Consider the following 14059-nt stretch of genomic DNA (forward strand, 5'->3'; position numbering starts at 1 on the left):
TGTCGTCCAGGTAGACGAAGCAGCCCGGTATGCCGCGGAGGACCTCATCCATGAAACGCTGGAAGGTCTGTCCGGCGTTTCTGAGGCCGAACGGCATCCGAACGCATTCGTAGAGGCCGAACGGTGTCGTGATGGCTGTCTTGGGGACGTCGGCAGGTTCCACCGGGATCTGGTGGTAAGCCTTCACCAAGTCAATGGTGCTGAAGACGGTGCACCCATGCAGGTCGGCTGAAAAGTCCCGCAGGTACGGCAGCGGGTAGCGGTCTGGTACGGTGCGGGCGTTCAGCGCTCTGTAGTCGCCGCAAGGACGCCACTCGCCGGGTCTCTTCTTTGGCACCATGTGGAGTGGAGTTGTCCAGCTGCTGCTCGACGGTCGAATGATGCCTTGCTGGAGCATCTTGTTGAACTCAGCACGTGCGATTTGAAGGCGCTCCGGCGGGAGGCGTCGTGGCCGCTGGTACACCGGTGGACCCTTGGTGACGATGTGGTGCGTCACGTTGTGCTTCACCGGTGTTGGTCCAGGTTTTGGTGAGGTCACATCCGGGTACCGGGCGAGGACAGCTGCGAAGCGAGCAGCAGCCTGCTCCCGGACGAGACGCACTCCGATGGAGCACAGCCTTGACCGCTCGGCGCTGGCGCAGACGGTGCCGTCCCGCAGGAGACGCTGGTTGGCAACGTCCACGACGAGGTGATGTGCGGCCAGGAAGTCGGTGCCCAAGATGGGTGTGGTGACGTCAGTGACGAAGAATCGATGTTTTAGGCAGTGCTGCTGACTCAAGGTGACGTCCAGCAGGCAGGTGCCGTGCACCGCGATCGGTGAGCCGTTTGCCGCGACGAGCTGCTGGCCGACAGGAGCAGGGGTCAGCGTAGACCCGTTGGGCAGGCAGCGGCGAGGCAGCACGCTGACCTGCGCCCCGGTGTCGACTAGAAATTGCCGGTCCGTCTCCGTGTCCCTCACGAAGAGGAGTGGCGCGGCAGGAGGGGCGCCCGTGCTTTGCGCCATCAGCACGGGGCGCCTCAGTTTTCCGAGGCGATCCAGGAGCACGGCAGCTTGCATCGGCGCGCTTGGGCGCCGAATCGCTGGTGGTACCAACACAGCGTGTCGTCGTGCGGCGGCGTTGAAGGACGAGCCGGTGACGGGCGGCGTGACTGGCGAGACGCCTGGCGCGGCCGGGAACGGCTGCGGTCGCGTCGCACGGCGTCCTCGAGTCGTCGGTTGCTGGCCTCCAGGCGCTCCATCTTAGCGACCAGGGAGGCGATGACGGTGTCCAGCGCAGGGGTTGCAGCTGGCGCTGGGGCTGTCACTGCAGCAGCGATGGGCGGTGCCGGCTGTGTGTACGGCTGTGCCGCGATCGCTGATAGCCGTGGGTCCGGTCCGCTAGCTTCCAGGTACCGGTCGGCCGCTTCTGCCAGTGCGTCAAGCGTGCTGTCGGCTGGCAGGAGGGCGAGGGCAGCACGGACGGGCTGCGGTAGCCGTTGTTGAAATAGGGTACGGAAGAGCTCCGTATCAACCGGGGCGTCCCCGGCTGCGGCAAGCTCGTTGCGCATTGAGCGCAACAGCGCCGTCGGCTTCTGATCGCCGAGCTGCTGGCGGCCGAGCAGGGCTTGTAGTCGGTCGGCGCGTGACTGTGCCAGGCGGGCTTGGAGCGCTGCACACAGCACGTCAAAAGACCGAGATGACCGGATGACGTCCTTGACCTGGACGGCGATGTTGGCGGGGAGGTTTGCGACGAGGAGCTTAAACCTCAGCTCGTCGGAGTCGACCCCGCTGACGTCGAAAGCGCACTGCACCTGCAGTAGCCACAGGTCGGGCTCTTCCGGAGAGTATGGTGGTAGCCGGAAGCTAGCCATGGGCCGATGAGTTGACTCGGAGGCTGAAGCTGGAACGCTGGCTAGGTCTTGAGCTGCGGCGCCGGACTGTGCGCTGTCCGCGGGCATGACGAGAGGCTAAGGTCGAACAACGGAGATCACGTCGGGGTCACCAATTGTCGTACTGCGCTGTGGGCAGCGCGTGGCTGGACGGACGGTCTGTGACAATCTATTGATCTGTGGCTGATCTATTAGAGTGTCCGTCCGAGAGCCGTACGACGGCTGACAGAGCCTGGGGTCGCGAACTGGTGTGGTAACCGTTACGCCCACCTGGGACGCCCGAGTCGGTACGGCACTTGCGGTGTCGTAACCGGATCGGCGGGAACCAGCAGAACGCTGTTGGACCGGCGGTGAAAGTCGGAACCGAGCACTCGCCCACCAGTGGGCGTCTGGTCGAGCAGGTCTACCCGCTAAGGCAGCCTGAGCACGAACCAGTGGCAGGGTCCGATCAATGACCGTGGTCCGACCAGGGTGTCAGCGCAATGGCCAGTCAGAGGCGTCTTTAAGGGCGCAGAAGCCCACCTCGGTCGACTGTGGCCGGTGCAACCTAGTCAGGTCGTTTGTGTGAATCTCCGTGTTCTTCCCTCGCCTCAGAGTAGCCGCTCTTCTCCAAATGCCCGAGCCGTTTCCTTTGTGTATTTGTCTTGTAACGAACAGCAGAGTCGAGAAACGAATTGACAATGTCGTTTTTTTTTTTTTTTTTTTTTTTTTTTGAATTTTGCATCCCCGCTAGCTCAAGGCTATAGCAGGGGAAGGGAAGTTACTTGCTGGCAATTAGCCAGATCTTTTGTTTTACGTTAAGTTAATTGCCGGCTATTTGATTCCGGCCCAAGAAGCAAAGCAAAGACAAACTTTACGTTAGACCGGCTCATGTGGCGTCCGGTGGGTTGCAAAACAAAGGGAAGGCCAAAAAGGTGCCAGATAGGCGAGACCGATAAATTTGGTTACTTACATAGAGCTTGCTGCTGAGACTTGCTGCTGATTTGTGTGCTGTTGTTTGGTGTGTGTTGTTGTGGGGTGAACTTTACCAGGAAAAGTCCTAACTAGAAAAAACCTGGTGCCTAACCAAGAGGGCAAAAACCTGTGCTTTCAGCCAAAGTACACAGTAAAAAAGCCCTTTCTTTAATTACGTTATATTACGTTACGTTATATCGCTAATGTGTATGTGTGTTTGTGGAGCTATCACCTTCATCCACTCCCGGGGGGCCATGGATGCAAGCCACATAGGCCGCGCCCGGGGTGTCCGGCGATAGCTTCTGTGTCTCGAGTGGGCCTCAACCTTTAAGAGGGATCCCTGTCGAGAACCGCGAGCTTACACACATATATATATACACTTGGAAAAGGCGGCGAGAACGAAAACGAATGGAAGCAAAACGAAGCGGATGGAGACGACGATGGGAGATCATAGGAACATCTATATACTGTGTGCAGGGTTTCGATCATATGCTATTGATGAGATTCGAATCACTGAGGAAGGTAAAGAGAAGATCAATTAGATCTGGATGATCATCACCCAGGAGAGTTGGGAGGTCCAGGCTGAGGTTGTGTGTGTTTGTGTAGTGAATGATGGGTTGACGGTATTGGTCGTAGTGTGGGCAGTTGATAAGAAGATGGGCAATGTTGAGTCGGGTGTGTGCGGCGCAGTGTGGACAGCTCGGGGGTGGCTCATTTTTTATGATAAAATTATGTGTTATCTTTGTGTGTCCCAGCCTCAATCTGGCTAGAACTATTTCCTTGAGTCGATTATCTTGATTAGAGGATGTGAAGTTACCAATTTGCGGGTGGATTTCAAAGAGGTGATCGTAGGGAAGAGCCTGCCAATCATACTGGCGCAGGTCTCGGAATGCGTGATTGAGGTGCGAAAGGACGTCTTGATGTGTGCAGCGATCTTCTTTACGATTAGAGAGATTAAGGCTTTGTTTGGCAAGCTCGTCGGCTTTTATGTTTCCCGGGATGCCACTATGTCCCGGGATCCATAGAAGTCTGATGTTGTATCCTATCTTGTTTAGGTGAATTATGTTCTTCTTAATCAGGTATACAATGTGGTGATCGGTTTGATTCTGTGATTTGATTGCTGAAAGTGATGATGCAGAATCAGTGCAGATCACGCTGTTCTTAACTTTTTTCTTTTTGATGTGATTGATAGCATGAAGTATAGCCGCAAGCTCGGCTGAAAAGATAGAGAAAATATCCGGAAGACGACTTGATTTTCTATAATGGGTAGAGAAGACTCCTGCTCCCGATTTGCCGTTCATGACGGATCCGTCAGTGAAGTAGAATGTTGTTTGTTGATGTGTGTGGCAATATTCGAGAAAGAGTTGATTTACTTCTGCTACTGTTACTCTATCTTTTTTCTCATTGAAGAGGTATTCTATATTATCTATGCGATCAAGGTAAGCTGATGTTATAGGGGGAATTGGCAATATCGTTGGAATGGTTATTTGAAAGTGATCAATTACTTTCTGGAGGCGACGAGAGATCAGTGGATAGCGACGCTGATTTGTGAGTGACGAGTTCGATTGGGTGTTTGTGAGAATTTGGTAGGCGATATCATCTGGGCGGGAGGCACATCGTATATAATAGCGCAGCAATAGGAATTTGCGGCGCCTGTCAAGTGTGGGTATGTTTGTGTCTATGTGTAGGGCTGTTATTCTCGTAGTGCGCAGGGCACCAGTGATGATTCTGAGTGCATGATTCTGTATTGTTTGCAATTTGTCAATACGGCTCGAAGCTATATCATCGTATAAGAAACTGTTATAATCCAAGATTGGACGAATTAGGGTTACGTAGAGTTGCGTGAGTGTGCGTCGGTCCGCACCCCACTCTCTGCCTGCGATGCATTTCATAATGTTGATTCTTCTGGTACACCTTTGTACCAGATCCTCAATGTGAGCGTTGAAGTTAAGTGTGTAATCAAGAGTTATTCCTAGAAATTTGTGTTTTTGTACGTATTTGATTGGTTTGTTATCTAGTGTGAGGTTTCGCCATTTGTCACGTAGCAAACGATGGGAGAATATCACTGCGACAGTTTTGCTAGGTGAGATCGTAAGACCCCACTTCTTGCACCATTTTCCTATGTTATTAAGTGAGTGTTGTATTTGTTCGATTCCAATGTTAGGGTTATGATGAGTATACCAGAGTGCTATATCATCAGCGAAGAGAGAGTGCTTAATATAAGATGGTTCATCATCGAAAATATCATTTATCATTATTGTAAAAAGTGTAGGCGATATGACGCTGCCCTGTGGTAGGCCATGTTCTAGAATGTAATCTGGTGAGTATGTGTTCCCACACCTAACCTGGAAGGTGCGATTAGAAAGAAAGTTACTGATGAAATGGGCCATATGACCCCGTATGCCTGTTTTGTGTAGTTTAATAAGTAGAGCTTTCCTATTTACTTTGTCGAATGCATTCTTGAAATCAATGAATACTGCTACTGTGTACTCTTTACGTTGGTATCCAATCTGTATCGAGTTAATAAGATGTGTTATGTTACTGGATACTGACTTCCTAGGTCTGAAACCTGTTTGATATGGAGAAAGTAGATTATTGGACTCCAGATAAGCCCTAATTCGTCCATTAACCATTCTTTCCATTAGTTTTGATGCACAGCTTGTGAGGGATATTGGGCGATAGTTTGCAGGATCAGAATGTTGTTTGCCATTTTTAAGGATTGGGATAATAATGCTTCTGCGCCAGGATGGAGGATATGAATTGCTTTCCCAGAGTTGATTTATATTAGCCAGGAGAGTTGCAAGTCCAGATTCAGGGAGATTTTTGAAGAATTGGTATGCGACCTGATCTGGACCGACCGATGTGTTTCCACATTTGGCAAGTGATGAGTGAAGCTCATGTTCTCTGAATGGTGCATTGTATTGTTCGTTGTTGAGTGAGTCGAATGAGAGTGTACTGAGGTGTGTATCAAGTGTTGTGGTGAATTGTGGTGGGTATTGCTGTTCAGAAGAGATATTGGCGTAGTGGATAGCAAATTGAATAGTTACTTCTGAGGGGATGATGTAATGTATGTTGTTAATGTAAAGGTGGGGTACCTTGTAATAGGTGCGATTTTTAGTGAAACATTTAATCAGGGACCATATTTTCGAAAGAGGGGTAAATCTATTAAAAGTGTTAGCAAATTGCTGCCAGCTTGAGCTTTTGGCTTTCAAAATAATTTCACGTGATTCTCGTCGAGCCTTACGAGCTGCCTCCGCGTGTGCGTCGCAGATGCATCGTCTAAAGACACGCATTGCTCGCCTTCGAAGTGCTACTGCTCTTTGACAATCAGAGTTCCACCAGGGAGAATTTTTGTCGGGGATGGGGGGTCGAGTGAGAGGAATCGTCTGTTTTGCTACGTTAAGTATCATGTCAAGGAAAGTGTTAATATCTTTAGGGGGATCTCTACATTCTACGTTAATGTGTTTTTGAAAGTTAGCCCAGTCGGCTTTCCGAAAATTCCATCTTGGGAGAAAGTTAAAATTTGTTTGTTCTGAAGGAACATCAATGGAGTAGTGCAAAGGGAAGTGATCACTAAATAGGGTATCATCTGCAGTGTATTGGGTGAAAAGTGTCGCGGTGTTTGTGTCCGTGATAGCGAAGTCGATGACGCTATGTGAGGCTTCGCCATTAGAAATGCGTGTGTGTGTTGGTACTCTGTTTGTGAGTGGTATCAAATCAAGTGCTTCTATTACGTTAAGTATTTGTCTGCCTCTTGTGTCGTTGCGTGTGCATCCCCATGTTAGATTTTGGGCGTTAAAGTCTCCCATTATGATAAAAGGAGGGGAGAGCTGGGAAATCAATTCGGAGAGGTGTTTAGGATTCAATGGGTATGTAGGAGAGAGGTAGATAGAGAGGACAGTTAGATCACGCTGTGCTATTTTTACTTTAGCTCCTACAACGTTAAGCGTTGTATTGAGATGAATTTGGTGGTGCAAGATATTATTTGAGATATAAAGCGCCGAGCCGCCCCGGCGAGGTGTTTCATTTACGTTATCTGTATACAAAGAATAGTCACGAATGTTGAAATTATAATTAGTCGAGTCAGAGTCTATGAATCTGGTTTCTTGGATGGCGGCAAGTAACGGTTTATTATGCAAGATATAGTTCTTGAATTCCCCCCAATGAGATACCAGCGAGCTGGTATTCCATTGGAGAAAGAATTCAGGCCGTGATTGTTCAGTGTGGTTACTCATGTTTGCTTATTTATGTTTTACTGAGAGACGGGTCATGGGTCGGGCCCGGCTGACCGTCTCCGACTCTGTGTCAGTGGCGGGTTCAGATGGTGGGATGGAGTGTGTGGGTGAGGTGGCAGCGCTGGTCCCCGTCCGCTCGGACAGAGGCGAGTCCGGCTCCAGTGTCGTGGTTGGTGACGCGTCCGGTGTCTGTGAGGGTGTGGTCTGTGGTCGTGGTGGTGTTCGTGGTGGGGTCGGAGGGCGCTGGGCACTCCGCACCGGTGGAGGGGGACGCGGCGGTGTCTGTGTGGGTGTGGTCTGTGGTCGTGGTGGTGTTCGTGGTGGGGTCGGAGGGCGCTGGGCGCTCCGCACCGGTGGAGGGGGAGGTGGCGGCCTCGCCGGCGGAGGCGTGTCCTCGCTTGTTTGTGTTGGGCGCGGAGGGCGTGGGCGCGGCGGCGGGACCTTTTCGCGGACTGCCGGGAGCGGGGGCCACTCAGCTGGATCCAGTGTGACTGTTGCGTTCGTTGTGCGGCTGTTCTGTTTCATGTGGTGCTCCCTGGCTGCCTGTCTTGTGGCCTCCCGGTCCGAAAACCGCGGTCACATGCTGGCCGTCCCTAGTACTACCAATATGCCCGCAGGCGCGGCGAGAGACAAGCTCAACGTATGAGTCACCGTCCGGCTGCCGGGAGAGCCCCTACCGCGACCTTTGCTCACAGTCATGACGTCACGACAATGGGCTCCTAAACGTACGGGCAGCGGCCGCCTCAGGGGTGCCGCCGTGACCTTTGCACGACACGTTCTATAGCGTATGGCACAGCGGTTACTAGGAAGGTTGAGGCCAGCGGCAGGCCGGTTTACAAATAACAAACAAACTTGACGCGCAATTGGCAACAGGTAACAGATTGATTAATAAAGCGGTGACAATATAAATGAAAATGACAACATGAAATGACAAATCGCATAGATGATCCCTACACGCTGAGCTCGCTGCGCTCGTGGGCACGGTGCGGCCGTGCAGCAGTCGGGCAGCGGCCCCCGCCGGATACCGATCACCAATACAGGACTACGTTATTCAGAACGCTGTGTGAGATCGCGGACCGAGATCGCGGACCCGGAAGCTGGAACGAACTCAGCCGCGGATACTAGCGGCGTAACAACTTGGCGACGAGGACGAGATTCGCTTAGTGGTGATCTCGGAAGGAAAAGTGGCGTTCTCACGGATTTGGCGTTCTGGTGGTGCGGCACCGGTGGCCGACGCGGATATACGTCACGGGGAAGTGACAGCGTCGGGACTCGGACAAACTCGTTTGGCGTGCTGGATGGTACAGTGCGCGGCGGTCGGCGCGGATATACATCACGGTGAAGTGACAGCGTCGGGCCGGGTGATCTTGCTTAGTGCTTAGTTCTGCTTAGTGCTTAGTATTTTTTTTTATACTGCTGCATAATTTTGTGCATTAACGCTGTCAGCTCTGCCGCTGCGTTTCGCTGTATCGTTGTTGGGAACATTTGTATTGCACCTCCGTGTTGGGTGAACAGTGGTGCGGGCGGCGACGGCGGCCGCTGGACTCTGAACTTTGGACTCTGCTCGGTGTGGCGTGACTGGTGAGTCAGCGCGGTCAGTGCAGTGTGCAGTGCCCGACCCCGGTGCAGCCTCGGGGCGGTGGCAAACATGGCGGCCGGACTGCCGAGCGTGGCTCCTTTTGCAAAGGGGATGGACTTTAGCCGGTGGCTGAAGGGTCTGGAATTCTACGCCGAGGCGATGGACATAACAGACGACCGGCGGCGGACTGCAGTCCTGCTCCATCTAATGGGGCCGGACATCCAGGACGTGTTCGACACCCTGCCGGAGCCGACCGCGGCTGCAACGGCTGCAACGTCACAATACGACACCGCTGTGGCTAAACTACGCCAGTATCTACAGCCGACGTCTAACCTTATGGCGGAACGTGTAACGTTCCACCGCACGAGCATGTACGCCGGCGAGTCATTCGACGCGTACCTGGCTCGTTTGCGGGCGGTGGCTGGGCGGTGCGGGTTCCCGGCGGCTGACCTCGACCGTGAGCTCCGGGACAGGAGCGTGGCTGGCGCGACTCCACAAATTCAGGAGCGACTGTTGCAGACGGTCGGAACCAAAGGAGACAACTTTTCACTGCAAGATCTGCAGGCTACGGCTCGTGCATACGAGCAAACGCAAATGCTAGTGACGCAGTTCCGTAACGCGTCTCTGAGCACGGACGGCGTCGGACGGTCAACTACCGCATTGGACGAGCGGCCAGAGGTCGATGTGGTGACCTCGGGACCGGATCAGCTGAACGCTGTCCGGCCACAGCGCACGGCTGACGGTAACCGGAACCGCCAGCGGCGCACGGTCCGCTGCTACCGCTGCGGTGCGGCGGGACATTTTCAGCGGGACTGTCAGGAGAGCCGACGCCCGGATGAGTCAGCGCGTGCGGCACCAGCGTCACGGCGGCCGACGGGGCCGGGGCGCCGGGAATCTGACACTCGTGGATCCGACGGGGTCAGACCGGCACCGGAGACGCGGCGGTGCTACCGCTGCAAGCAGATCGGACATCTGCGCAGTCAATGCCGACAGCAGCCTGCCACGGCGGACATGTGGGGGCTGGGGCAGATAAACGCTGTTAACCTAACGGAGGCGGTTAAAATGACTTTACCGGTGAACGGGGTGGCCATCAAAATGGTGGTGGACACCGGCAGCCCTATCACTGCTGTGGGGCGGGACACGGTCATCCCGCGGCTGCGATTGAAACCTACTCAGCTACAGCTGTCGTCATTCACTGGTCACCGGATCCCTCTCCGGGGTGAGGCAGACGTCTCTGTAAGGTTTCGCGGTCGGGACCATCGACTGCGACTGGTCGTGGTGGACCTGCCTGGCGATCGCCGTCTGCTAGGCCGCGACTGGCTGCGGGCTCTGGACATCAGTGTGGGCGGCGGAGAGACGGCGGTGATGGACGTCACTCCGGACCGAGGGACGGCGGATCTGGAGGCGGTCTGTAACAGGCACAAGTCGGTGTTTGACGGCACACCGGGGCGCATCAGTGGAGTAAAGGCGCACCTGACACTGAAACCGGATGCACGGCCGGTGTCACGGCCGGTGCGCTCGCCTCCATATGCACTGAAACCGGCCGTCGAGCAGGAGCTCGACCGCTGGGTGCAGGCCGGGATCGCGGAAAAAGTCGGTCCAAACGACGCGCCCGGCTGGGGAACACCACTGGTGACGGTGCCACGGGCTGATGGCGGTGTGCGTCTGTGCGGTGATTATCGACTGACGGTAAACCCGCAGCTGCAAATGGCGACGCATCCTACGCCATCCGCCGAGGACATCTTTGCGAGCGTCCGAGGACGGCGGTTCTGCAAACTGGACCTGATAGACGCCTTCCTGCAGCTGGAGCTCGCGGAGGAATCGCGGGATATGACAACAGTCGTCACGCACCGAGGACGGTATCGGATGAAATCCCTACCGTTCGGCATATCGGCGTGCAGTTCGGTGTTTCAGGCCGCAATCGATCACATCCTGGATGGCATAGACGGGTGTGTGGCCTATCAAGACGATCTGCTGGTGACGGCGGCGAACATGACGGACCTGTGCGAGCGCTGGGATGAAGTGCTAACTCGGCTGGAAGCTCATGGAGTGAAGCTGAAACGGGAGAAGTGTCAACTTGGACTCGACGAGGTGCAGTACCTCGGCTGGCGCATCTCAGCACAGGGGCTGCGTCCAGTAAAGGAGAAAGTTGACGCAGTGATCGACATGCCGGACCCTAAGGATGTGAAAAGTCTGCGCAGCATCTTGGGGAGCATCAACTACTACCAGCGCGTGCTTCCCAACCTCTCCACGGAACTAGCGCCGCTGTACGAGCTCTTACAGAAGGGCGCCACGTGGAAATGGACGAATGTGCACAAAAACGCACTGGTCAGAGTGCGAAAACTGCTGGCAGGGGACACAGTCCTAAAGCGGTACGATGCAGAGTCGCCGCTCAAGCTCGTCACAGATAGCAGTGAAGTCGGCGTGGGAGCCGTGCTTCTGCAGCCTGACGAGGAAGGACTGGAACGTCCGGTGATGTACGCCTCTCGGACACTCACAAAAACGGAGAGGAAGTATCCGATGGTAGAGAAAGAGGCGCTGGCGGTGTCTTTCGCCGTCAAGCGTTTCGGTCAGTTTCTCTACGGCCGGAGGTGGACCCTGGTCACGGACAACAGGGCGCTGTCGCGCATCTTGAGTCCGGAGCGTGAGCTGCCAACGCTGGCTGCGGCCAGGCTACAGCGGTATGCGCTGCAGCTCGCGGCTTTCACCTACGATGTGGAGCTACGTCCATCAGAAGACATGCACCTGGCGGACAGTATGTCTCGTATGGCAGTGCCAGGCGGAGAGGTCGAGCCAGCGGACGCTGAGGACGACACCAGCGGCGGCTCGTATCTGCTGTTCATGGACGGTGTAGCTCCAGTTCTGACGGCCAAACAACTCGCGGCGGCGACACGCCGCGATCGGGTACTGTCGCGCGTCCTGACGTACGTGCACAGTGGGTGGCCCGGACAGGTGGAGCAGGAGCTGGCCCCGTTCCGTCAGAGGCGGGATGAGCTCTCCACGGACCTGGGATGTCTGCTCTGGGGTGGCAGGACGGTGGTTCCCCACTGCCTTCGGCAACAGGTGCTGGCAGAGCTGCACCAAGGTCACCTGGGCAGCGCCAAAATGAAAGGTGTGGCGCGCCGATACGTATGGTGGCCGGGCATGGACGCCGAGCTGGAGGCCCTGGCGCGTGACTGCGCGGCTTGCATGGAAAAGCGCGGGGCACCACCGCGTGCTGAACTACACCCTTGGGAACCGACGGACAGCTGCTGGTTCAGGGTTCACATCGACTTCGCTGGACCTTTCCAGGGCTCTTTCTTTTTGATAGTGTATGACAGCTACTCGCGCTGGGTGGAGGCAGTGCCGATGCGTGAGACCAGCACGGAAAGCACGGTGCGTGTTCTGCGCGAAATGTTCGCCAGGTTTGGATTGCCGGTCCAGGTGGTCAGCGACAATGGACCCCAGCTGACCGCCACTGCGTTCTCCCAGTTCCTGAACTCGAATGGGATTCGGCACATCAGGACAGCGCCGTGGCATCCCAGTAGCAACGGGGCGGCGGAGCGCGCAGTTCAAACCGTAAAGAATGGCTTGAAAGCTGCACTCAAGGACGGAGGAACGCTTTCTCAGCGCCTCCAGCGGTTCTTGCTGGCATACCGGGTGGCGCCACACGCGACCACGGGGAGGTCTCCAGCGGAAATGATGTTGGGACGGAACGTGCGAACCAACCTGGACCTCCTAAAGCCGGATGTGCATGTGCGGCAGCGCGAGGAAAAACTTCGCCAGTGGCAGGCCGGTAGGCCAGGTCACAACAGGCAGTTCTCGATCGGAGACCACGTCTGGACACGGGCCTACGGTGGACCGTCCAAGTGGCGGCGGGGCGTCATCACCGCCCGGACGGGCCCGCTGTCGTTCGAAGTGGACGTGGGGAGCGCGATCTGGTCGCGGCACGCCGACCAGCTGCGTCTGGCGTGCACCCAACAGGCTGCTGCAGCGCCCGATGGCGCGGAGGAAATCAGCCGGCAGCCGACGGTGGCAGCACCGAACCGTACTGGACAGGTTCCGGTGGCACCCACAGGGATTGGCGAACCACCGGTGACCATCAGACCGGGGGTCATCGTTGGGACAGGTGTGACCGGCGGGTCGGAAACGACGGTCAGGTCACCGGCCAAAGACAGGCCGGGGGCGACGGGCAATGATGCTGTGACAGCACCTGCTACCGCTACCGGTGACAGCTCCGAGGAAGCGCAGGTAGCTGCAGGCGGCGACGCTGGTGCCGAGGAGGAGGTCAGCAGAGGTGGCGGTGCGACCTCATCGGCGACAGGAACAGGAGCTGGATCAGCAACTGGGGGCATCGCTCAGCGTGTTTCCGTCAGGCAGCGGAAGCAGCCGCGTCGCCTCATAGCCGAAATGTGACGGCGACACAAAGTCGTGTTCGAAGCGACTGGCTTTGCTTTGAAATAGTTTTAGACGGATGTTTAGTCTTATTTCGGCCAGTTTTTGTGTTGTCTGCTTCGCCACGACTGTCATTCCTGTTGAGGGGGGTAGTGTGTGGTGACGTAGCCCTTGCCCTCTGAACTTTGTGCAGTAGACTAGGTGGCGCTGAGCTCGCTGCGCTCGTGGGCACGGTGCGGCCGTGCAGCAGTCGGGCAGCGGCCCCCGCCGGATACCGATCACCAATACAGGACTACGTTATTCAGAACGCTGTGTGAGATCGCGGACCGAGATCGCGGACCCGGAAGCTGGAACGAACTCAGCCGCGGATACTAGCGGCGTAACACAATGCATTCTTGTCGAAGGAAATCAAGTGAAATGACCCCCTGCCAATTTCTTTTTGGTAAATTTCTGATAATGCCCGGCAATTCCTCAAATTGTGCAGGGTGCACGGAAGTGCCCCACCCCTTGCACGAATGTATGTGCCCCAGGGGCAGGTTCTTGCAAACATTCATTGTTATCAAAAGTCATGTTTCCTTATAGAAGCGATAATTTTAGAGGATAACTTTATCTGCAATAGTTCCTTTCCATACCTACTGCAATCAACAATTTTGCCATTGCACCAACCAGTAGCGGCGGAACACCTTCAATTAGGTGAGGGGGGCACTGCCGACTTTTGGTCCCATTCTTTCCATGCATCGCCCATAGGGCTAATGTTAAAATGCCAAAAGCAAAGAGGGGCACGGTGCCCCAGTGCCCTCCCCGTTCCGCCGCTTATGGCACCAACCAAAGAACAGATATACGGATTTATCCATTTTTTTCCACGAATGTGCCCCACTCTCCCCTACTTCAATTAGCGCGCAGTTAGCTCCCACTCGCCCCATATCCGTCAATGTGTCGGATCATGTCGGTCTGTCAACAGGTCGGGTGGTGTGACGAGGTCAGACGTCAACACGTTCCTGTCAGGTGCAGCGCACCGACGCCATCGCTAGCTGGCAGCAAGCAAACA

General features: G+C 55.4%; 1 protein-coding gene across 1 annotated transcript; it reads left to right on the forward strand.

Moving 5' to 3' along the window:
- The first annotated feature begins 8706 nt into the window (after positions 1-8706).
- LOC122391274 (uncharacterized protein K02A2.6-like) lies at positions 8707-13032 on the forward strand. Its single transcript, XM_043385062.1, has one exon. It carries the CDS (start codon positions 8707-8709, stop codon positions 13030-13032), a length of 4326 nt encoding a protein of 1441 aa, XP_043240997.1.
- The last annotated feature ends 1027 nt before the right edge of the window (positions 13033-14059 follow it).

The sequence above is a fragment of the Amphibalanus amphitrite genome, unplaced genomic scaffold (assembly GCF_019059575.1).
Source record: "Amphibalanus amphitrite isolate SeventyFive unplaced genomic scaffold, NRLGWU_Aamphi_draft 000428F_arrow, whole genome shotgun sequence".
Taxonomy (NCBI): domain Eukaryota; kingdom Metazoa; phylum Arthropoda; class Thecostraca; order Balanomorpha; family Balanidae; genus Amphibalanus; species Amphibalanus amphitrite.